This window comes from Harmonia axyridis, chromosome 1, assembly GCF_914767665.1.
Source record: "Harmonia axyridis chromosome 1, icHarAxyr1.1, whole genome shotgun sequence".
Taxonomy (NCBI): Eukaryota; Metazoa; Arthropoda; class Insecta; order Coleoptera; family Coccinellidae; genus Harmonia; species Harmonia axyridis.
The window spans coordinates 29,027,762-29,044,649 of NC_059501.1; the positions used below are offsets into that span (position 1 = coordinate 29,027,762).

The following is a 16,888-nucleotide window of genomic DNA, read 5'->3' on the forward strand; positions in this document are numbered from 1 at the left end:
ATGTCATATTTTATGATCGTAAAACACATGTGTAAATAGGGGAGCGCAGGGAGCGTAATGGCGACTGGAACTAAATGTTATTTTGAATATAATTGAGGAATCTTTCTCTATATTTCTCGTCCAATTGACTGCTATTGTTTTGTATTTTTATAACTAGTTGAGCGCGCCTATTCGATTTATTTTTACCACAAAGAGTCGTATTTTAACTAAGAAAAAAATTTTGTTTCAGAAAATATGTCATATTTATTAACTGACTTTGCGCTCCTAGAATTTGGCGCCCCGGCAAAATGTCCGGTATGCCGGTCCCGGCGGCGGCCCTGCGGCACGGTCGTTGGTACCCTGGATTTTTTCGATTTTATTGAAAACTAGCTGTCCTCTCCGGCTTCGCACGGGTCATGTAACTAATAATCCAAAAATAAAATAGGGAAGAATCATTTTCGTTTCAATTCAATTTCTGCCAGACAACCCAAAATACCTCATTCGAAGTGTCAAATTATAATCTATGATTGTTCGCTCGGTCGGATGAAAAGGAAAGCCTTTTTTTCCGTATGATTTTTTCGAAAATATTTTGTTGAATAAACCTTCTCATGCCAGTAATGAACCCAACAAAAAAGGGATTATTCAATTTAGTACAGTTGTTTGAACGTGATACCCTTACATAAGATCCATAGATCCTTTTGTATATTTATAGATTTGATATTTTGGGTAGGTATCACTGCTCTCTATCGTTGTAAAATTTTTTCAGCGCTGCGATGTTTCCACTTATATTATAAAGTACTAACAACTACGATATTCCAAATAGAACATCCTGTATATTATTACTTGTTTACCGTAGCCTCTTTATTATCTTCTTTGTCACTATATCTAGCGATTTTCGACTAATTGATTGATTTACCTCTTTTTTTATGTTAAACATAGCTTTATATACACATTCATCTCTTCGGTATTTGGAATCCTAAAAAGCTGAAATTTCGGATAATATCCCGTGTATCATCTATGTGTTTTAAAATACGTCCCTAATCTTATCATACAGGGTTGTTCAGAACCACAGGCTTCAATGAGACATACTAAAATGATAAAGAGTGCGTTTTTTCAAATGAAATGACCTGCATATCATAAGATGTATTGAAAAATGAAATTTCCAGAGTTCTAATGGACTTCAGTATTTGGGATGAGGATAACTCCTCACGCCAACAAGTCTTTTGTCCAAAGCATTTTTTGCGATAGTTAGCGATTATGAAATACCTTCACCATCAATTAACTTTTTGATATTAGCTCGTCAATTGATGATGAAAACATTTTTATCAACTTTGGGTTTCCTAACAAATAGATAATTCTTTTCGAATAAAATCAATTATTGTTAATACTGTTCGGAATGTTTCTTTATTATTTACCCAAATTTATGTACATGTTTACGATCGGTATTGGCACTGTTTGAAAAAAATATATCTTATATCAATCAGAATAATTACAATAAAAAAACAATACAATAAAATACTTAACAAAGTCTCAAAAACAAACTAGACGACGCCATTGAAAATGTATCCAAATCAGCGCTATCTTTAGATCACAAAAAACACGAATTTACTGAACGGTCACTTCTTGTCCTCTAATTTGGCCTTATCTAACGTGGACGTCACTAACATTTGCTGTCCTTGTTGGGTGTTTTGGTTGGGGAACACTTTGTCTAAATGTTTCAACGATTCACTCAGAAAGTTCTGTATGGCAGTGAGAGCGGCAACGATGGCCGGACTGCCAAAGCCGTGGCTTATGAGGGAAAAATGAGTCAAATGTCTCTGGATGGAAGGGTCTAAGATGATTTGGGGCCGTGTATTGCACAGGGGCGATCTGTCTTGGTTCAAGAGATCCATTAGCTCTTTCGTTATCTGTTTGGTGGCTTGGAGGAGCTCCTTTCTCCTAGGGGTCTCTCCGTGTTGCCTGAGAAGATACTCGGCCACTTGCCGTGATGGGAACTCTGTTTCACAGACATACCCGAAGTCTCTGGCCAAATGGATGGCTTCGCCTTCGACCAAGGACGTGAGGAGGGTCACATTAGCTGCTTTTCGCCTTCCTGCCGGCAGATTCAGACCGATTTTTTCCAATTTTTCTCTCAGGATTCTTCCGCCATTCTTGCTCTTGGCCCGTCTCAAAACTCCACCGAGTAGAGATGCGTTCAAACATTCAGGAGGTGAGAGACGTCGTTGAACTTCTCCTACGGTGACTTTGTACTTTGAGGTTGATGATAATAACGAGAGTCGGCCTGGTACTGAACAGAAGACATCACTAGGTGAAACCATGGCACCTACACCGTGCTCTTTACCACCTTTCATTCCTGCAACAATAAATGAAAATAAGACAAGGTGAAAATATTTTATTCAATATTCAAAATATTCATAATAAATGATAATAATGAAATTGTTTGGTTTTGTGTACATCTTAGAGAAATACAGGGCGTTTCGAGAAAAAGTGAAGGGGAAAACATCAAAATAAATGGGGTTTGCTCAGTAAAAAAATTTCGTAATGCCATTCGTATTCGAGATAAAAGGCGTTGAAGAAAAAAAATTACACATTTTTTACGATTTTGCCAAAATCTTGGCGATATTGTAATGATATTTTATACGAATATGTTTTGGGAGCTAATAATAATAATAATAATAATATAGTTTATTTGCTAACTGGTACATAGAAACACAATATCACATTCAATGTATTGAACACCTCAAAATAAAATTATAAATGCTCCTAAGTTTCCAAGACAAACTAAGGTAAAAATTACACAATACAAATAAACCAAGAAATGAGGTTGCAGTTTCAGATGAAACGGCCGCCTGTAAATTATTAGCAGAGTCTCCTCATTCAGAGCTATCTGTCGAAAACAAACTTCCCTCCTCCTCGTGTCGCACATCATCAGTGAAAAAAGAAAGGACATGCTCGGTAAAGTTATCATCATCGGGGGCAGTATGTCGCAAATCAGTAAAATTTTGTCCAAAATCGGGGGCGTTCAGTCGAAGATCAGGAAAATTTTGTTACAACAACATTAATATATGGTTTTCTATTTTTTTTTGTATTATGGAGGTATACCTCTAGCTCCTCAATGAAATACATTACCCCTGTGGATGGAGATCTGTAGATTGCACTAACTGTAACAAGCAACCCATTAATGTTCAAATTTATGACTAATATATCAGTGCAGCCCAGAGAAACAACCTGATGATCCAATAACATGTAGTCCCTTACATAAACCAAAACTCCATCATTCTTATTCACATTTCCCATATTGTACAACAAAACATATCCGGCTCTATGAAACAACTGTACATCCTCCAAATATATTCTACTTGTTCGATCTTGTTGTCTTTTTTGTCCTCACTTCCACCCTAAGTTCCTTGTTCAAATTTTTATCTTTCACATGTCTCACCTCCCTGGAACCAACTATCTTCTGGTGGGCCTCCGCGTTATATTCTTGAGTTTCCTCCTCAACTGGTGAAGGGGTGGTACCTGCAGACTCAGAAATTTCTTCTTGCTTGTTTATTTTTCTTATATCATCCACCGTGTATACTTCATTACCAATTATCAACTTGTTACCCTTAACGTATCCCACATCACTGGTGGTTTCTCTTATTTTCCTCAAGTAATTCCTAAGTATTTTCTGTTCTTCTCGCTGTTGCAATGTTTGATCTTGAGTTATATAAATATTTGTTCCTTTAAGTTTCTTAGAATTATCCAACAGTACTTGTTTTTTCCTATAAGTAGCGAATTCAATTTTCAAGGGTCGATTTTTGCCCCTTCCTAGCTGGTATATATCACTAATAATAATTGCACATTCTCACAGAATGTGCAAAATTTTTTTTCTTAAAGGCCCTTAATCTTGAATACCTTCGGATGGCGTTACGAAAATTTTTATTGAGCAAACCCCAATTATTTATCAGTTTTTTACATATCCTAGAGGCGGGGTCACCTTTTTTTAACACCCTCTATAATACCAAAAAAGTACTTCAGAATAATGATCTAAATTCAATTGTAACGCACCTAAAGCAATATTTTGAAAGTGATGTGGAAATTTTCTTGAAGAGAAGAGGAAATGACGAAATTGAAGGAGTTGAGGTGAGCTTATTGAAATAACTCCATTTTGAACTAAGTTGGCCAGGTCCCTTACGTATCACTTCAAATAAACAATCCTGATCTTCAATTCTTAATTTTTAGACGTGACAACGTAGCAAATATTCACATCTGTGGATCTTTTCAACAGAGTTGCACTCAGCCAAAGTTCTCAATTTCATAGATCGTTTTTTTAAGAACAAATTATCGAAAATGAAATAGATTATAGAAGAAAATATGAGGAATACTTTGACTCTTCGAAATAGTCAAATATTCGATATTTGAGATTCTTAAAATTTTTATAGAATATAATGGTGTAAGATGATGAATCATATCGATGAAAAACTATATCCGAAAATAATTTCAGGAGGGTTTTTTTCACCATATTTCATACAAATAGCACCAATAGTTTCCTAGAAGAGCTCTATCCGGCAGACGATTTTATTCATTGGATTGTTAGATTCCAAAATCCAATATTTAAAAAAAAACGATTGGAAGAGCTCATTTGAAAATTGAGTTATTGACTTCACCATAATTAGAGTCAGCAGTACACCCAATCAAATTATGAAAAACATAAAGGAATAACAATTGAATGGTTTCGTATAGGTACTGATTCTTCACCGACCTAAAAAAGGGTGGCTAATTTCTAAATTCATTAACTACACTATATCAAACAGAGTTATTCTATACATCTGTTTAGTTACGCCCAATGAGGTGTTTTAAATTACTTCTCTCATTTCAGGAACAGCTGTAAGTATACCCATTACACAATGTATTTTTCTCTGCTGGAAACAAGATTGTTATTCGAGATCTATAGAGAGGGGAAGTTTTTTCCAGACTGTATACGCACTATCTGAATATGAATGAATGATAGAAATCACTGAAAGACTGTACTGACATGGAGGTATTAGAAGTAAACATTCGCAGGTTTCCAAAATAATTTTCAAGGCTAAGTTGAAAAAGGTTTGAATTTTTTTTATGAAACTCGTAAAAATTTAAAAGTTAAAGTGCTTAGATATTCAGGATGACTCGTATATGATATTCATAAAAATCGGATGATATTGTCTTATTTCTCATATTCTATATGAAATTTAGACAAATACGTAGACTGAATTGAAGATTTTGCCGTGTTTTTTAGTCTTTGAAGCACAACCCTCTATACAACCCCAAGTATTTGAATAGGGGTTGAGTGACCTCCCATTTTAAAAGTACTCGAATTTCCTTTTCATACATTTTGTGATTTTGAACATATTTTTAAAAGATCTGATATTCTGATGCGATTTACGATTTTTTGCGCTATTTGAATACTTATAAGTATTAGTGTTATTCCTTATGCACGTTGTGTATCACTTACATACAACTAAGAAGACAATTATCGAAACTCACCTTTCAGTAGAGGTATTTCTGAGATAAATCCTGAATTGTCATCTAGACCACCTTGAGCTTCATCAACAGCCTGACCAAGAGCCTGGTGAAGTGACAAGGGGTCATCGTGTGGGCGTTGTGAAACACTGACAGAATAATCTGACCTACCACCCCCTGGTCCTGAGCTGTATGGAAAACTTCCTCCATGACCGAGTTGGCCCTGTAAAAAAAACGAAAATAACTTTTAAAAAATCTCCCCAAAAGTCCTGATTCAAATTAATACTAATTGGCTCTGTTATTTGAATATTCAAAATTATAGTACATAGTACATTTAGCGAATTTTCACTTGAAAAAAAACGTGAAATCATAAAATTTCTTTCATTCGAAAAGTAGGAATGATAATATTCATTTTATTCAGGAATAGCCTAGGTCGATGACCCATTTGTTTAGAGGCAATAAATAAGAGTTACTACTAATAGGTCAATTGGAAAGTACCCGGTTAAACCCCTTTTTTTTTGGCAAAATTCGATTTTATTATTTAACATAGTTGCCTTCGAGGGCGATACAGCGATTATACCGATCTTCCAACTTTTCGATACTATTTTTGTAGTACGATTTGTCTTTCGCTTCAAAATAGGCCTCAGTTCTGGCGATTACTTCTTCATTATGCACAGGTTAATATTTTGCGAAATGAATACCTCTGTAATTTTTTTTGATGTTTATAGTGAATAAACATTTTATTATATATTATATTATTATTATTATTGGCGCTAAATTTCTTTCCAGCGAGCATTCTTTTGAGGTCTAAGAACAGGAAAAAGTCACTCAAAGACAGATCTGGCGAATACCGTTGATGCAGAAGCAATTCGAACTCCAATTCATGCAATTGTGCCAATGTTTTTATGGATTTGTGACACGGCGCATTGTCTTGATGAAAGAACACCTTTTTTTCTTCAAATAGGGCCTTTTTTAACGATTTTCACCTTTAAATGATCAAATTACACTATAACACTATATAATAATCGCTGTAGATGATCTGGCCCTTTTGGAGGTAATTAATGAATATTATACCTTGCGCATCCCAGAATTCTGATGTCATAAATTTGCCAGCTGACTGTTGTGTTTTCCTCGCTTTGGATTTGGTTCATCGTGTGCAGTCCACTCAGCTGACTGTCGATTGGACTCCGAAGTGAAATTATGGAGCCATGTTTCATACATTGTCATATATCGACGCAAACATTCAGGTTTATTGCACTCAAACAGCTTCAAACACTGCTCAGAATCATTAACACGTTGTTTTGATCGATTGTGAGCTGGAGCGGCACCCATTTTGTACACAGCTTTCTCATGTCCAAATATTCGTGAATGATATGATGTACACGTTCAGATGATATCTTCACAATGTCTGCTATCTCGATCACTTTACGGTTATTCAAAATTATTTCATGAACTTTTTTTATTTTTTCGTCGGTGACAGCCTCTTTTGGGCATGTCCACTGCGTTCGCCGTCTTCGGTGCTTATTTTACCACGTTTTAACTTATCATACCAATCAATGATGGTTGATTTTTCTGGTGCAGACCCCGGAAACTCTTCATCGAGTCAAGATTTTTCTTCAACTGTATTTTTTCCCTTCAATATTTAATCAGCACATGAAAAATTTTTTTTTTCATTTTTTTCAAAAAAAAAAGTAGCTACACTAACAACGCAATATCTCACAAACTAATGATCAGACTGCTGACAAATTTTGACACGTATCATTTGAAGTTTGGTACTAACTAAAAATCATATGGATTCAATACTAGCACCGCCATCTGTGCATCAGACCGGGGATTTTTCAATTGGCCTAATACTACTACTCAGGCATAGGAACATCTTCGTTTCAGAAAAATGAGGACTGATACATTTGAAACCACAAAATTTGGTATTTTTTTTTCCGAATCCAATGATGAGGGGTATATGTACGTTTTCTTATCTATGTGATTTATTAACACTCAGATATCTGCGATATAAAATATGATATCATAACTACGGATTGCATAAACAAACCAGAATTATTGAATTGAAGATAAGAATCATCAATGCATTTTACCATAATTATCAAACCAATAACATAAAACCACAATAAATTACCTGATTTAACATATACTGCAACCTTTAAAACACAGGATAAACCAAACAACTCTATCAATTCTTGTTTTTTTTTTTATACACGTCTGCCGTATGTCGATTGAATAGGTTAAACGCTGTTTACTCGGTTGTGAATTATAACAAGGTATTAATGAATTTAATACCTCATTTCGTCATTCAGGATAATCTGAAGTTGAAAATAAACTTATTCGACGAAGGTAGTGAATTGAAAAAAAGCAAGAGACTGTTAACAGGTATAAGCAACCGTTAGAATTCAAACTATTATCATCATATCAACAAATAATCACATGATTTATAACTCTTGATAATAACAACCTCACCTCATTAGGGTTCATATTACTAATTCTAATATTTTTTAGCCAGTATGCAGTGGCTCTATAATAGGCCAAAGAGTAATTACAATGCTACATGTGTCGGTCTCTCAGCCAATGTGTTAGCTTGAAAAAATGGAATGATAAACTGATTTGAATAACGGAGAGATATCAAGAAGTCCGTTTGAAGATGAAATGAAGCTTTATTTCGTATGTTGCAACATACGAGTAGCTAACGGTGTAGCAGAATTTATGAATAGATTGTTTGGCTTCTAGACCAGAAAAGCCTAATTTTTTTCACGCGAAACATCTGCATAGGGTATCCAAAATTCATAGGTTTTGTGGGGTTTTTCTATTATGTAGAGATAGTGATATCCTATCATTTCGTCACTATCGAGGTTTGAACCGAAAAATTCAAGAAGAATTTTGGAAAATTTTTTCCTTTATAACATATTATATCAGTTAGAAATTCTGTGTGTATATACCGGGCGGATAACTTCATCAGAACCATAGAAAATCTAAGCAAAATATCGAAAAAATAATTTCAGTTCAAACTGAAACGTGAAAAATTTCGTGTTTATATAGCGGCGTCAGATTCATAGAAAATTCAAGAAGTATTTTGGAAAAAAATGCTCAATATTTCTTCGAAAACATATTATCCGTTCGGGTAGAGATTGATAAAGAAAATGTAAGCAGAAAAAAAAATTGTATTGAGAACAATTGGCTCAGTTGAAATTTTGCCTGCAAATGTTTTCAAACTGAAACGTGAAAAATTTCGTGTTTATATAGCGGCGTCAGATTCATAGAAAATTCAAGAAGTATTTTGGAAAAAAGTGCTCAATATTTCTTCGAAAACATATTATCCGTTCAGGTAGAGATTGATATAGAAAATGTAAGCAGAAAAAAAAAATTGTATTGAGAACAATTGGCTCAGTTGAAATTTTGCCTGTAAATGTTAATAGCAGCGTCAGAACCATAGAAAATTCAAGCAGTCCATTGAAAAAAATGAGGGAACAACTGAAGTGAAATCAGGAGCTTTGGAGTTTAACACATTTTCCGGCTCGGTTATTGAGTGAATCAACAAATTTAACCGCAATATTCAAAACCGTTCTGCCTTCACTTGTCTCTTTACTTCTTCTATATCTTGAATATAACTTCCCTCTACCTCATTATCCCACTAAATCAGGAAAATACTACCCTATTGTACTCTTCAGCACTGTCAAGTTAGCCAAAAATTATGACATCTTGTATCGGGTGTACCTGATTCGTTGTCTAGTGAGGGGATCTTAGAATCTTTTTGAGGTAGAAAAAATGAATGACACATTTTCGGGCTCGGTTCTTGTGACAATTAACCAATTTTTGCGGTTTTCAAGATCTCAATCTGAAACCATTCTGCTTTCACTTGTCACCATACTTCCTCCATATCTTGAATATAACCCCCCTCCACCTCATTATCTCATTAAATCGATAAAATACTACCCTATTGTACTCTTCAGCACTGTAAAGTTAGCCAAAAATTATGACATCTTGGATCGGGTGTACCTGATTCGTTGTCTAGTGAGGGGATCTCAGAATCTTTTTGAGGTAGAAAAAAAGAATGACACATTTTCGGGCTCGGTTCTTGAGAGAATTGACAAATTTAATAGTGGTTTTCGAAATCTCAATATAAAACCATTCTGCTTTCATTTGTCACCATACTTCCTCTATATTTCGAAAATGACCCCACTCTACCTCATAATTCCTCTAAATCGAGAAAATACTACCCTATTGTACTCTTCAGCACTGTCAAGTTAGCCAAAAATTATGTCCCCAATTTGTTGTCTAGTGAGGAGATCTCAGAATTTTTAACATAAGCCAATTACGCGTTTGGAGACGCCATATTAATCAGATCTGTGATCTCCAAGGGAGCAATTGGGGAATGAAAGAATCAGCGTTTAAAAGTTCCTAACTTCACGTCAGTGTTTTCGTTAGTTTTATTTTTCCTATCTATTTTTTATATCATTGACCGAAAAATTTTTCAAAATTTTTTCCTAGGCCGATAAATAGCTAATAGAAAACCATGTCTAATTTTTTCATATAGATGCTTTCCCTTATTTCGTTATATCCTTTTTTCAATAGAAGATTGAATAGAAATTCAATCAATAAATTCTTAAATTTACCCTTTCATCTTGATCGCTCATAGATTTGCAATACTTACTCCTAATTAGGTATGATATAGAACTACTGTGTCTAAAAACGTTGAATGAATATTTGATTTCTATTCTCTGCAATAGATTCAAAAGCATATTCAATATTAGAATAGTTATTCATAATACAAGTGCCGAAGGCATTGATATGCTTCATTTTTATTGAAATTAATGAAATATTTCCATAAATATCGTTTAGTGATTTTAGCATTGAAAAGTATTGGTTGGCAGAAATGTTTTCTGCGTCACAAGTTTGAGAGACAGTAGATAAAACCGTTACAGGAAAGTTCCGACATATAATAATGAAATATAACCATGAAATATGTGTGAAATTGAGATATAACTGCACGATTATGTTCTACAAGGTATGACAGAATGAACGGATTTGCCACAGAATTAGAGAATAGTTATTTATAATACAAATGCAGAAGGCATTGATATTCTTCCATAAGTTCAAAATTCAACAACGAACCACGAAGTGGCGAGTTTTTTAATGAACGGGTGGTAGAATGAGCGTTCTGTATACAGATTTGTCAAAGAAAAAAAAATGACAACTCAAAAGCACAGAACAATATACTAGAAAACTGAAATTCTGGATTTATCTATGATTACCGTCGAAATTTTGCAATATTGCCAAAAAAATAATCTGTTTAGCTAAACATTAGTTATCAGCAAACAGTACAATCCGTAGAAATTATAACAACAATTTAACAATATTCACGGAAAAAACTGTTTCGAAAAGTATTTGATTAGAGAAAGTATTTAAAGTGAAAAAATTCAATATTTTCATAAAACATCAAATAAGTATCTCAAAAACTATGAGAATTTTTCACATCAGGTAGAGCACATTTTGATCTACATTCCGTTTTCGTTCGACGTGGTCTTCTTGGGACACCCTGTATATGTATAATAGAAACGACTTATATGCGTTCGAATTTGGGACACGCGGTATAGCTAGGCTAGGAATAAGGGTTGAGAATGTTGATATCTCTTCAGAATGTCGTCGAATGGTTGGGCACAGATGACTGGGATTCCTGATGATGCAACTATGTCGAAACATCGGAATTATGTGGAGCTCGCGGGTTGAGGAGCTCATCATCTTGAGCCGATCTCGATGCGATATCTTCGTCAAGTTCGGCATTCCGCAACTATTAAAAATGCGTGACATACCCCTACAGAATGCAGAGGGTTGATATATCCTTATCGCAAACCCATGATGTCGATACGAAAATGCAATACGCATTGGAGGAAGGGGCTCTGCAGGAATTCGGGAGGGTAGTATTCACGAATAGATCGAGTATTTCAATATGATTAATGTTAGTTTTCCTTGGAGATAATCTCCGAGTAATAAACATAGATAGAGGAAGAATATGTGATTTTCAGTAAGCAAATTTCGTCCCAAACATGAACTATGAAATTTGACAAGAAGCGCGCGGAAATCAAAAGATATTTCACTCAATTCGCGAGTTTCTCCACAAAGAACGAACTTCTTATGTCCCATAGTGAATCAACGTTCCATATTAACTCAAAATATATCGAAATAAATACCTAAATATATCATAACTTCAGAAAACAAACTTTAAGCGCGCCAAACGACGTGAAACAATCGATGACACTAGGAGAGCAAAAGTTGCCAAACCTTGGATTTCAGCAGGTGGATATAGAAAATACTAAATATATTCTGCTTATTATAAATTCGACAATTAGAAAAAATATCGGATTCCAAATATTCAAATTTGTATATTTAATCGGGAATTACTCAAATGAATATATTTCATTCGATATAATATACATTCATAACGATATAGTAAAATTGTGGATTCGAAAATATATCACAATCCGACAACGTAATCTACCATGTCGGGGACATCTAAAAATTGCGTATACTTCCTCTATTTATGTTTATTACTCTATGGAAATAATATTAAATATATCTGTGACAAACTTTGACATATAAAGGTTGTGCTCATTCTGAACATTTATTTCTCTAATTCTGTTGGCGAATACGTTCATTTTTCCATATCTTGTAGAAGGAAATCTTGCGGGAATATCTCAATTGCACACATACTTCATGGTTTTATTTCATTATTATATGTTGGTATTCAGAACTCTCCTGTCATGGATTTATCTATTATCTGTCAAATTTGCGATACAGAAACCTCTTCTGCAAACCAATAATTTTCCAAGCATTGGTCTGAATTGTTATCGTTTAAAAGATCATAGAGTTATTCTCCATTAAACATATCAGCTTACGTGCCAAATTCTCGTCATTTGCGGGAGGTTTTTATTTTCTGCTTTTATATGGAGAAATCTGCGGTTGAGGCACATCGAATGCTCTCAAATACCTATGGTGAGGCCGCTATCAGTGAAAGAACATGTCGAAAGTGATTTTAACGCTTCAAGAACGGTGATTTCGACGTCGGAGACCAGCATGGCGATGGAAGAGAGAAGGTGTAGAATTGGAGGCATTACTTGGTCAAGTACTCGGTCAAAACGCAACAAGAATTGGCAGGATCATTGGGAGTGACGCAACGAGCCATTTCAAAACGCCTGAAAGTCATGGGAATGATTCAGAAACAAGTAAATTGATAGCCGTACGGGTTGAAGCCGAGAGATGTTGAACGGCGTTTGTTTGCTTGTGAACAGCTGCTTGCAAGGCAAAGACGGAAGGGATTTCTGCATCTGATTGTGACTGGAGCCGAAAAATGAGTTCATTTCGATAATCCAAAGCGCAGAAAATCATTGGGATATCCCGGCCATGCTTCCACGTCGAGGGCCAAACCGAATATTCACGGTTCCAATGTCATGCTCACTATTTGGTGGGACCAGCTCGGCGTAGTTAGTGTATTATGATTTGTTAAAACCGACTGAAACAATCACTGGCGTTCATTTTCGAACGCAATTAATGCTTTTGAGCCGAACATTGAAAGACAAACGGCCGCAATACAACGAGAGACATGATAAAGTGATTTTACAGCATGACAATGCAAGACCCCATGTTGCGAAAATGGTCAAGACATACTTGGAAACTTTGAAATGGGAAGTCCTATCTAACCCGCCGTATTCTCCGGACGTTGGTCTCATGAAGAAGTGAAAAATTGATTGATTCGTGGATCGCTTCAAAAGATGACGAGTTTTTTCAACGCGGGATTCGTACGCTGCCCGAAAGATGAGAGAAAGTATTGTCCAGCGATGGACAATACTTTGAATCATAAATGTATAACCAGTTTTTTACAATAAAGCCTCGAATCTCGGAAAAAACTGCGGAAGCAAAGTTGTACGCCTATGTACAAACGCTCGAAAGCTCCAGATTCCTTCCTCATTTTTAGTAATTTTTCCTAATGAATTTCTTATCACAATGAACATAATATATCAACTTACCACATGATGGTTAGGATCCGAATCCCTCGGCCTTCCCAGACCTAACTGGTTGTAATGGTGCAAACCGGGCAGGCTACCATACGGATCCGTGAGGTACTCCAGATGTTGTTGAGGAGGCGGACTAGGTGGATGGTGGAATGTCGGTGGGAAATATGCCGGCTGGAAGTCAGGCTGCGGCAGCTGATGCTGCATTGCAGCGGCGTGGTGCAATCCAGATGACCCTCGATGGTGGCCAGAGGAACCACCAGCTCCGTATCCAGGACTGCTCCCGCTTAGTGCTAAGGAACCATGGCCGCTGGCAGTCAGTCGTTCCTGAAAAGAAAACAAATTTAGAATTAATTTATTTCGTACTTATATTATAAGATTTGATTCGGTGACGAAGAATTCAAGGGCAAAATAAATTCTGTCCGTCCGTCGGGTACATGATAACTCTCGAACGGTATGTATAGAGGTAAGATTCTTTTAGTGTATGTTCAGGACCCGAATACCTTGGCTAAGTTCATTTGAAAATGTTTTTATAATTTTATTATTTGTTGGTATATTGGTAATTTGAAAGCATAGTTATGATTTGAAAATAAATTTGAGGTGTTTCATTATTATTGATGATATATATCATATTATTATTATACACTGTGTCCGTAAAGTATGGAACAAATTCATTTTTAGCTAAACAGACTATTTTAAGAAATAATCCTGAAAAACCTCGATTTTTGATTATAATTTACCGTATTTTAAAATAATAATCTAATATACAGGGTGAATTACTTTCGAGTAATGACGTCACCGTAATTTTGTTTAAATGGAACACCCCCATTTTGTCTCTCTATTTTCCGATTACTTTAGCTGAGCTGATTCTAAAAATGTATCACATGTTGAATCCAATTGGTACAGGGTGGACAAAAATAATAAATTAAATCTAAGCAATAATTAAAACATTCACGAATACCAAAAATATTGTAGTACTGAACTATCATTGAACACCAATAAATTATTAAACAAATAATGACATTCCACAAAAAACTAGACGACTTTGTTTTTTTTTAAAAAGATAAGAAATAATTTCTTTCATATTCTGTCTGCTAGACCTCGAGTACCAAATATGTTTGGAAACAGCTCATTTTTATTAATCTAAAAATGTAACAAACTACAGGGTGTTACATTCAAACCAATTGCCGCTAGACAATAAGTATTTTTGATAATATTGTTAATTTAACTAAAAGAGAATGTTACGCGTTACTTTATGAGCACACACAAAACTATTGTATTTTTGCCAACCCTGTATCAATTGGAATCAACATGTGATACATTTTTGGAATCAGCTCAGCTAAAGTATTCGGAAAATTGAGACAAAATGGGGGTGTTCCATTTAAAAATGATGACGGTAAATACATGAAAATAAAATTGTTTAATATGCTCCCAAGACATTTGCCGTGAAAACTCAACAATAGGACTTTTAAGGGAGAAATTCAAAGAATGCTAATTGAAATTGAGCCTTTTTCAATACAAGAGTTTGAGTTGGTTGAAGGAATTGGTTAATTCCAGTAGCTTTGTATAGAAATTTAATTTATCGATTTATGTATCAAGAATTTCGAAAATAAGAAAACTATTCTATTGTTGCATCCACGATGTCAAAAAGTACTAGAATTGGTCAATAGAATAATATTGACCAATTCCAGTACTTTTTGACATAGTGGGTGTAACAATCTCTTAGAAGGATAGAAAAAAGTTCGTACAATTGAAAAATTTTAAAAAATTGAAAGAAAAATTAAACCCAGTATTTTGAAACTAAAGAGTTTACGGGCCTATGTTTATAGGACTGTTTTTTTTAAATGATCCTAGGAATCTGTCAACTCTGTTTGTATTTCCAATTTAGGGAAATTCTGTATCTTGAAACTAAAAAAAGAGTTTGTCCTATAAACTTAGGCCCGCAAACTCTTTTTTTTTAGTTGGCAATGGGCAAATGAAGGACAAGCGGTTAAAAGGTCTTCAGTTTATGTCTTTGCTTCCTTCATTTTTATTGAAATATGAATGCTCTTAAAATAAAAAAGTCTAAATTAAATTTTTGCAACCCCTTTTTCTTCTGAGATAACCTGTACTAGGATTATTTAATACTGTGATGTATACAAATGGAGTGTAGAAACAAGCCATGACTAATAATTAAATCTATATAATTCACTTCAACGAACGGAATTCGGATTCCACATTAACTAAATGAAATTTGACACGATCATCGACAACTTTCATCAACTAATTTATAGAAGGATTTATTCAGTTCTGAGGTGTACCGTGTTATTCCCTACATATATTAACCTTGTTACAAGATTGGTAATATGTTTTAATTATCGGCTTTCTATTCCGATCTTTTGAAGTTATTAAGTATTAATTGAAATTATTTGCATACCGATACTCATATACCTGATGAAGTATAAGTAGCCGATGGTTGTTGGCAGTTTGGTGCATAGGGAAATTTCGAAATTCAATTATAACGAATTGGAATGTCCGCCGAATGAAGTTAGCCATTAATTCCATGATTCGTCACGTTGCATTTTGAAATGGAATGGCTAAGTTATGTAAGATCGATCTGCGGAATTGTAGATGGGTGCTCATTCAAATAATTCAACTTAGACACTGGTAATTAAGAAAATAATGAACTCTTCTTGAATACGAATTGGAGAAGGCAATTGGGCTTTACTGTGCAACTGATTCGACTCCACTCAAAGCTATTTTTGAACTGAATACTATCTTTCCTAGTTCATCCGAATACATATAAAATCTTGCAGTGATAAGATAAAACGAAGAGTGACTTAGTATATCTACAGGATGAATTTATATCATTGGAATAACGATTGGTGACGATAACGAGAAAAATCGAATGGTTATACAGGAATACAGGGTGTCTCAAGAAAAGATGACCTCCATCTCTAGGATATGTAGAAAACTGAGAATTATTTGGGTTTGGTTAGTAAATAATTTTCGTTACGCAATCCGTATTCAAGATGAAGGGCGTTGAAGAAAAAAATTTACATACACTATACACATTTTTTACGATTTTTCCGAAACTACTGGCTACATTGCAATGAAATTTTATACGAATCTGATCATCCCATGGATTTGACTCTCATAGAAGGAGCTAGTTAAAAGGTTCATACCGAGTAGTATTGAACACAACTTTTTTTAAGGTTAGATTTATTAATCATAATTTCAAGTGAACTTAAACATTATTCTATTTTACACTAAAATGGTACTTTGGTCAAATTCGATAATATGTACTGTTTTCGGAATATTTCGATTTGAAAATGATGAGGTAATAACCAATGCTGGTATGAAGTAATGATAGAGTTGATTATTTTTATTAATTAGTATGAATTATGTGAATTAAATTCATTTTTGGACGCATC

At 34.7% G+C, this 16,888-nt stretch overlaps 1 protein-coding gene across 7 annotated transcripts in view; it reads right to left on the minus strand.

Annotated features, from left to right (window-relative positions):
* Window positions 1–1,364: 1,364 nt before the first annotated feature.
* LOC123679303 (transcription factor AP-2-epsilon) overlaps window positions 1,365–16,888 on the minus strand; it is a 142,314-nt gene continuing 126,790 nt past the window's right edge. For all 7 annotated transcript variants that reach the window (XM_045616848.1, XM_045616867.1, XM_045616883.1 and 4 more), the window contains 3 exons: window positions 13,491–13,802; window positions 5,485–5,683; window positions 1,365–2,332 (listed from right to left, as the gene is read on the minus strand). In XM_045616848.1, coding sequence (XP_045472804.1) covers window positions 1,596–2,332; window positions 5,485–5,683; window positions 13,491–13,802 — 1,248 coding nt within the window. In that variant the 3' untranslated portion in view covers window positions 1,365–1,595. The remainder of the gene's footprint in view (window positions 2,333–5,484; window positions 5,684–13,490; window positions 13,803–16,888) is intronic.